Source organism: Etheostoma cragini, chromosome 18 (assembly GCF_013103735.1).
Source record: "Etheostoma cragini isolate CJK2018 chromosome 18, CSU_Ecrag_1.0, whole genome shotgun sequence".
Taxonomy (NCBI): Eukaryota; Metazoa; Chordata; class Actinopteri; order Perciformes; family Percidae; genus Etheostoma; species Etheostoma cragini.
The window spans coordinates 1,303,185-1,311,080 of record NC_048424.1 but is presented as its reverse complement, the minus strand read 5'-3'; the positions used below and the strand labels follow the sequence as shown (position 1 = coordinate 1,311,080).

The following is a 7,896-nucleotide window of genomic DNA, read 5'->3' as shown; positions in this document are numbered from 1 at the left end:
CCCCCCCCCCCCCAAATCTAGAAGGGGATTGAGAAACCAATCAAAATTGAAGTCACCGCCAATGTTTTGGACTATCCCAATTCCAGCCCTCTATGAAGAAAGTCAAATACTGTTGCTCCTTAAGTGGGTTTTAGAATTGATTTTACATTTCCAACATTAAGTGCCATATAAACCTGGATGTTGTCTTATGAAGATGCCAAAAATTAGATTTTTGCAGCTTATCTTGATTTTAACCTGAATTGTCATAATTTTACATTACAAGAGTTAGTTTTAATATACAATCAAACCATTAAAAAAAAAAGTTATTGGTGTTAATTAGCTGCCCTATGTGAAACACTAGTAATTTGGGTTGTAAAAAGTGATCTCGGAGGAAAAATTGATTTTGAATCTAAATCAAAAGGTTATCCATCGCTAGACCTCAAAATTTGGTTGAACTGATCTTTTTAAACCAACATTTCTCACCCAGTGCTCTTTGTGAAGAGCAGGGAGTTGAACTCTGTGGTGTGTGGTATGAAGCGGATGCAGGTGACAGCAGTTATCATCTTGATGGCACTGAGGATGTTCGACTCTTGAATGGCTGTTCCAGTAAAAAAAACAAAAAGTTTAAGTTTCCGTCATCTTAACAGCAACAGTCACGCGTCTGACCTGGTTACGACCAGGACAACCCACCCAGCGTGCTGCTGATGGTGTAAGGGACGATGGCGTTCTCCCAGAGGCTCTCCACAGCATTCCTGTCCACCTGTCAGTTATAGACAGTCACAACATTTTAGGAGTTATCACCAGTTGGACACAACCTGTCAGCTCAGATGTTTTAAAGTACGTAGATATACTGGGCTCTGATTAATATTTTCCTCTAATGTAGTTTCCCCGCATTAAGATGACTACAAATAGAAAGGCCATGCATGGAGCATAATGGCGGGTTCAGACCGGAGGCGGAAGCGCTCCGGTCCTGAACCAGTAGTCAGTCAGACCCTGGTCTAGCGCTGCCAGGCCTACCCCCCACAGCACTGTGGAGAAAGGTCTGGTTACATCACACAGACATTCCAGGTTAGGAAAATCATTCCAGGTCAAATTTGACCCCTTTCCAAAAAGTTTCTATGTCAGAAATGGGAGTTTCTTTCCAAAAAAAAAAAAAAAGAAAGTCCTTCAGCTTACCGGCATCAAAATGTCTCCCTCATGGACACCCAAGTCTCCTTTAAGCTCTATTGACAGATAACATAATAATGTTGTTGTACATTGTATCCAATAAGTTGATTTGATGTATAACATTTCAAGTTTACCTTGTAAGGTTTCTGCAGCATGTTGCTGTGGAACCAGTTTTAAAGGAACCACACCTACAGAAATCTAGTGAGTTAATCACATTGGTTTCATTCACAAAATTAAATGTTAAGTCTCAAAACCAGAGGAGGAACCAACCTGTTTTAGGACTACCACTAATCACATTCTGGGTTTTAGATGAAGGGATGACACCAACTGAAAGAGAAACCATTGAAATTGAAAAAAATTCACTCGTAGTTCAGTTATTTTTGCATTTTCAGATTGTATTCAACGATCTACCTCGCTTTGACACCCCAAGCATACAAGTGCCAAAACCATTATCTACAGAAATCAGTGAATTACTCAAGTAATTTGTATATTTTAGCAGATGTAAAAAGAAAAAAAAGAAAAAATGAAATGCAATCCAGTAAATACCAACCTGCAGCAACACTGCTGGCCTTCGGGGTTGGTTGGATGGGAACACCACCAACAACTACATATAAAGAAAATTCAAGGAAAGTAAATAATCACCTTTTATTTAGATGAATATGTAGTTTGAATGCTCACGTTCGTACCTGTCACCACACAGACGAAGATCAGGAGCCGCATTATGCAACACAACCCGAGCTCAACAAAGAAAGAAGCTGTGAGCCCAAAGGCCTCTGCTGGCTTTCTAACACAAACACACAGCTGGGATCACTTCACACCAATTAAGACCTTTCACATTCACTCCGACAGATACTATTCTTCCTCTACACATTTACACAGTCCTTCCCAATATTTTGCAATCTTCCTTTTAAACAGTGCACAAAATCTTTGATTTGATGTTCTGAATTGATGTGAGAGAACAGTGAGCTGCAAAAGCAATATTGGTCTCATAACACATAAAAAAAATAGATGTTTAGGAGGGAAATGTTGGTGTAGTTTCTCAAAGTGGGGGCCCAGGGACCCCTATGGGTCCTTGAGAGGGTCGAGGGAGCCCCATGAGTAGTACAATGGCAGAATGTATGATTATTTTGTTCATGGATTTAATATACTTTCTGTAACAAAAAATCTAAAAGCAATACTCCTATTAGATGGAGGACTCTGGGATGAAAACGTACCAAATGGAGGTCTAAGGGGTTCATGCCACGGGACCTTTAGGTAGAAATTTAGGAAATTACTGAATGTTAAAAAGTGTTTTTCAAAAGCAAAGATGTCTTGAAAAAATAAACAATAATATCTTTTTCAGCAACAGAAAAAATAACTCCCCAAAAAACCAACACAGCTGAATATGGAGTCTTTTGTGGTGCTTCCACTCGGCCTCTAGGGGGCGCTATAAGACACCTTAAGTCTCCCAATTTATGTTTTGTTTTTTTTTGCCTTTTGACCTGACATGTAACTTTCAGGACCAGCTTTCTTTCAGACAGAGGACTCACTTTTACAAAACTCTCCTTTTTAAATTTTAACTAAATGATCTGAATGCGGCTGCATTAAAACAGGCACAACTCAGGGTTATGAGCCATAAAGAATACTGTGTAGTCCACATGGACCACTGAACATACATCGTTCATCTGCAGCTGGAAAAACTGCATTCTTGTTGTTTTATTTGGTGGACACCTGCCACTGAGGTGAATGACGCTCTCTTCTTTTCATCGGGAATGGTGCATTCAGGTGCCCCATAGACAGTAGACAATTTCTAATAGACAATGTGCATGTGATCTTTTAGGTGAGGTACTAGTTACAATTATTTTGACAGTAGTTCCCCCCCCAGGGGTCCTTAAGGACAGTCCAGGGAATCCTCAGTAAAAAGGGGAATAATTTATGTACACTACAAATCAATCTATAAGTAACACAATGACAGCATGTGTGACTATTTTGGTCATGGATTTCATTCACTATACTGATTAAAGGCTTAATAATACTGAAAGAAAATCTACATATTTATCAAATAGGGGTCTGTGGTTAGTTTGAGGGTCTTTCACGTCGAAAAGGTTTGAACAACTGCTCAATGTCACAGCTCTTTCAGATATCTTGAATTCTAACTTGAACTGACATCACTAATATATCAGAAATGTGTATTTTAAAGAGGACAAAAGAACACATACATGTGGAGATGCAGCCACAACTGTACGTCACAACAATAAAGGGGTACAAGAGAATTTGGTCTTGTCCTGGGGCACTTGGACTAAAGGATAGAACTGCAAATCCTGTGATTAGGAGATGGCCAAACCACAGCCACCTCCACTCCAGTGAATTAGCACTTCCATAATGTTTAGGGACTCATAAGAGATAGATATTTATAAAGAATCAGCAACACATTTGGACCACACGCTGACATATCCTGATCTTTGGTGTCATATTTAGATAAATTCCATAAGATACATTTCCTTAAAGTACTAAATGACTTCCCTTCATACTACCTTAACCCTTGTATTGTCTTCACTTTGGGGACTTTTGTCGTATCCCTCGGGTCAAATTGACCCGTGAGTTGTATGGGATTTTAAAAACAATTTCTCAAATAAAATGTTACTTCATAATCTATTAACAAATATTCTCTTTATCTCAATTTTAAACAATTGCGAAAACGTATGTGTTTAGGGACCGCAATCAGTCTCTACTAGAACACAATTAAGGTTATAATTCATGTTAAAAATCCACTATGGAAGAAACATAAGTGTCATATCCAGAATAATGTTCTGAATTGAGTCAGGAATACATGTTTATCACAGAAAACAAGGTAAGGCCGTTGTCTTTCAGGTAGACAAAATGTAACTTGGACCATTTTTCTTATTGTAAAAATTTGAAATGGGTCAATTTGACCCGAATACCATCCAAAGGTTAAAGCTGATAGGACTCATTCCTGATTCCCACAGACGTGAAGGCGGCATCAGTGATCATCATGAGAGTCACATGATGCCCTGTCATGTGGTGCGTTCACTTCCTACTGATTTGCTCCAGCGCAGATGATAGACTGCCGTATCCGTACGATGTCGTCTTAAGTCAGGCTCCACAGACTACTACCAAGCTACCACATTAATCATGTTATTTCAGTGTGAATCTAACCGCTGCTCGCCCCTGAAGCTGGTTCTTTGGTTCGTGGCGTACCTGGGGTGTTTGTCGGTCCGGTCCGGAGCGGAGGAGGACCGCAGTCCGTGGTACCAGGACCTCTGCAGGTAACGTAGTAGCTAACAAACACACCTCCGGCTGAAACACTGCAGCCAAAAACACAACTAATCACAAAGTCCCCCCCCTCGGGTGTAATTTAACGTCTCGCAGATCGTAAAGCTAACGTGAACCCTTATGTTCAGAAGTATGTAGGTGATTTATCTGCTTATTATAGACATGGATACCCAGCTCTTGATCTAGCTAACATGAATATCTCCTGTCACTGGGTACTAGATAAGACTCTGAGACACCACTATACTGCACTAAGTGCAACCTGCACATTTGGTTTATTTACATTTTAGCAGTTGCACATTTTTTCCCCCATCCTGTATATATTAAAATATTTGTTCTTATATTTTAATTCCTGGTATTATTATTATTTCATGTATATTGTATCCATTAATATTTATATTCTGTGCTGTAACTGATGTATGTTTGCTGCTGTAACAACATAATTTCCCATTTTTTTGGGGTTCAATATCTATCTATCTATCTATCTATCTAAATGTGGCTTATAAACAGTCAGTTTTTTGTTTTTTAAATCAACTTTTAAATTCTTACGTTTAGCTAGCCTACAGCTCTCAGGTGTAAGCTAGCTAACCTATTGATTAAAAACAAGAGTTGCCTTGTTTGTAAAACCATGCTGCTTGATAGGTTTTAACCAGCTAGCTAACGTTATTGTTAAAGTACAAGACATTCAACTTGCATTCAAATTGTTTCTAGCCGCTGTAAAGGGTTAAATATTGTTGTTTCTGTCAAGCTAAAATGTAACGTTGCTAACGTTGCTAATGCTAACGATACATGCCAACTGTCATCTAACAAGCTAATGCTAATGTTAGCTTGTTAAATGACAGCCATAGAAGGAACATGTCTCTCCATAAACAGCCATAAAAGAGACAGCGAGGCCTTGTAACTTATGTCGTAGGTAAAGTAAAGATTACAAGCTGTTGTCTGTTATAACCTCCTGCACTGGAGTTACCGGTTCAGTCAGCTGCTGTTTATCTACTTATTGACACAGCAGTGTTCAGGCTGCCTGCATGTTATTTCCTTAAAAAATCATAGGAAATAATTCAAAGGTGACCAGACAAAGCATAAACCATTAACAAAGAACAATTAAAAGACAAACATGCAAGCCACAAGGATCAAACTATCAAGTATGGTCGTCATTGAATCTATAAATGGTCAGAAATTAATGAAAAATACACATCCACAGTTTCCTAAAACACAAGCAACAGAGAAAATAACTCAGACTTATTACAAAATGAGACAAAGAAAAGCAGCAAATACACACACATGTGAAGCGGGAACTTGGTAATATGGCATTTTGTCTTGAAAAATGATTTGAATGATTATACAGTTACACAGTTGAATAGTTGCATGTCAATGAACTATTTTTTCAGCAAAATTAGACATTTGTTGCCACAGCTTATTGCATTTCTTTCTTTATTATATTCTTATAAATTGAATAATTTGGGGGGATTGTTGGAAACAACCACAAACGATTTGTAGACGTCACACCTAATGTGTGTCTCATATTGTCCAATTGTCCAACCTAAGTGTTTTTCAATAACATTTACTCTTCCTTCTTTACTTAATCTCTTTTTATTTCATGCGTTGCAGTTTTAAATGGGAGGCCATAGACCAGGATAATAAAGTGAGCTACACGCTAAAGCTCTGCGAGTCTTCACCATCAACCAGCTGTGGCCCCGCCACCGCTGTCTGTGCCCGGAACCTCACCAGCAAAGCAGACCGGTCCGTCGGTGAGTACGGCCCACCGGCGTACACCGGCACACAGTAAAGGTTCTGCAGTTAGATAAGACATCTGTTATCAGCCAGGTGTGATGGCGTCATTGCAGTCTGCTTAAGAGATAATGAATAAACATCATACTAAAGCAACAAATGGAAATAGGTTGATTCTGGTAGGAAATATTTGTATTTTTAAGGGTGAAAGTGAACTTGTTTGTCAGCTTAGACACCTTTTTAAGTCTGAGCCATTCAGCTGCCTTAACTATGACAATGAATTATACCTGTGGTTGGCCAAGAGTTAAAGGCAACAGGTGTCCATTTTTTCTAGTTCGGGAGTTATTCGTCTGAATGAGAAGCTGCCATCACATTAAATGTAGATGTGCTGTATTTTATATAGCGCTTTTCTAGTCTTAACAACAACTCAAAGCGCGTTTAAATAGTACAGGAACCGTTCACCATTCCCACACATTCATACACTGTGGCCGAGGCTGCAGTACAAGGTGCCACCTGCTCATAATATCCACACACACACACACACACACACACACACACATTCACACTCCGATGGCGCAGCATCAGGGGAAACATGGGGTTCAGTGTCTTGCCCAAGGACACTTCTACATGGGACTGCAGGGCCAGGGATTGAACCACCGACCCTCTAATGTTTTGCAGTTTGGGTTTAAAGCCAGTTAACCTTGTGTCGTCTTCCTACCGAGGAATGTCGCAACAGTTTTGGTGTCTGTATCACTTTTCAACAGCTCTGCCATCTTTGCTGCACATCATTTCACTGGCCTCTTGTAGCTCCACGGGGCAGCTAACTGTGTAAAGTTGCACATTTTAATTTAAATATGATTTTGCCAGAATCCCCTTTGTCCCCTCCAGGGGACAAACTCTGTGTAATAACAGGACATAGTATAACCGGTTGTAGCCTTGTACTCGCCACTGTTGTTGTGCTGGATAATTGATGTGTGCAGGAGGTTTAGAGCAGGTGAAGACCAGAATTTATCTTGTAGTCTGTGCAAATACATCTACTCATGCAACACCCTCATCCAGGCGACCCAGCTGACCAGTCCCTCGTACTTGTTGAGCTTTCTTCCAAAGCTTCCAGAGCTTTTCTTTTTTAAGGAAGACATGTAGGAGATTATCACAGCTCAGTCTCAAACCCTGGACCTCTGGTTCAAGACATACACCTCCTTGTTATATGTGCGCCTGCTCCATCAAATGAGCCAATCTGGCCACGTAATTTTGCTTATTTAACGCTAATGCACTTGCACTTACCACTGTTGTCTGGAGTTTTTACCTTCAAGGTTGAAATTACTTAATTGGAAGTAACTTTGGATAAAAGGGTCAGCTAAGTGACATGTAATGTATCGGTGGCTGTCCTGCCCTCTGTTTGGAAGTCAACAAACAATCTTGCCCCTAAAATTAGTAATCAGTGAGTTATGTCTCAACCAACGAGTTCTTAACTAAACATGCTAAATATTTGCTGCTTCTTAAATGTAAGATATAACTATTTTAGACTGTTGCTTGGTCAAAACAAGCACTTTTGAAGACGTTGCTTTGATGTCCGGGAAATTGTGAGCATGCGGGGCTTTTTCTTCCACTATTTTGCAAATGACTTGACACTAATGCACAAACTGAAGCGCCAGTAAACTACAGCATGTTTTTCTCCTAATCTTGGAATGCTGTGTGGACTTGCCAGATGCCACATTTGCTACGTTAATATCAAACACGCATAAAGATTAC

At 39.7% G+C, this 7,896-nt stretch overlaps 1 protein-coding gene and 2 long non-coding RNA genes across 4 annotated transcripts in view; 1 reads left to right on the top strand and 2 right to left on the bottom strand.

Moving 5' to 3' along the window:
* Window positions 1–478: 478 nt before the first annotated feature.
* LOC117961209 lies at window positions 479–1,334 on the bottom strand. Its single transcript, XR_004660343.1, has 4 exons — window positions 1,281–1,334; window positions 1,156–1,202; window positions 670–739; window positions 479–577 (listed from the first exon to the last, which is right to left on the bottom strand). It is a non-coding gene; the product is annotated as an uncharacterized LOC117961209 (long non-coding RNA).
* Window positions 1,335–1,425: 91 nt separating this feature from the next.
* On the bottom strand, window positions 1,426–1,989 carry LOC117961211. Its single transcript, XR_004660345.1, has 3 exons — window positions 1,833–1,989; window positions 1,697–1,750; window positions 1,426–1,473 (listed from the first exon to the last, which is right to left on the bottom strand). It is a non-coding gene; the product is annotated as an uncharacterized LOC117961211 (long non-coding RNA).
* Window positions 1,990–4,165: 2,176 nt separating this feature from the next.
* The window catches only part of igf2r (insulin-like growth factor 2 receptor), a 44,505-nt gene continuing 40,774 nt past the window's right edge, over window positions 4,166–7,896 (top strand). For both annotated transcript variants that reach the window (XM_034899669.1, XM_034899670.1), the window contains exons 1-2: window positions 4,166–4,412; window positions 6,025–6,164. In XM_034899669.1, the coding sequence (XP_034755560.1) occupies window positions 4,279–4,412; window positions 6,025–6,164 (274 nt within the window). In that variant the 5' untranslated portion in view covers window positions 4,166–4,278. The remainder of the gene's footprint in view (window positions 4,413–6,024; window positions 6,165–7,896) is intronic.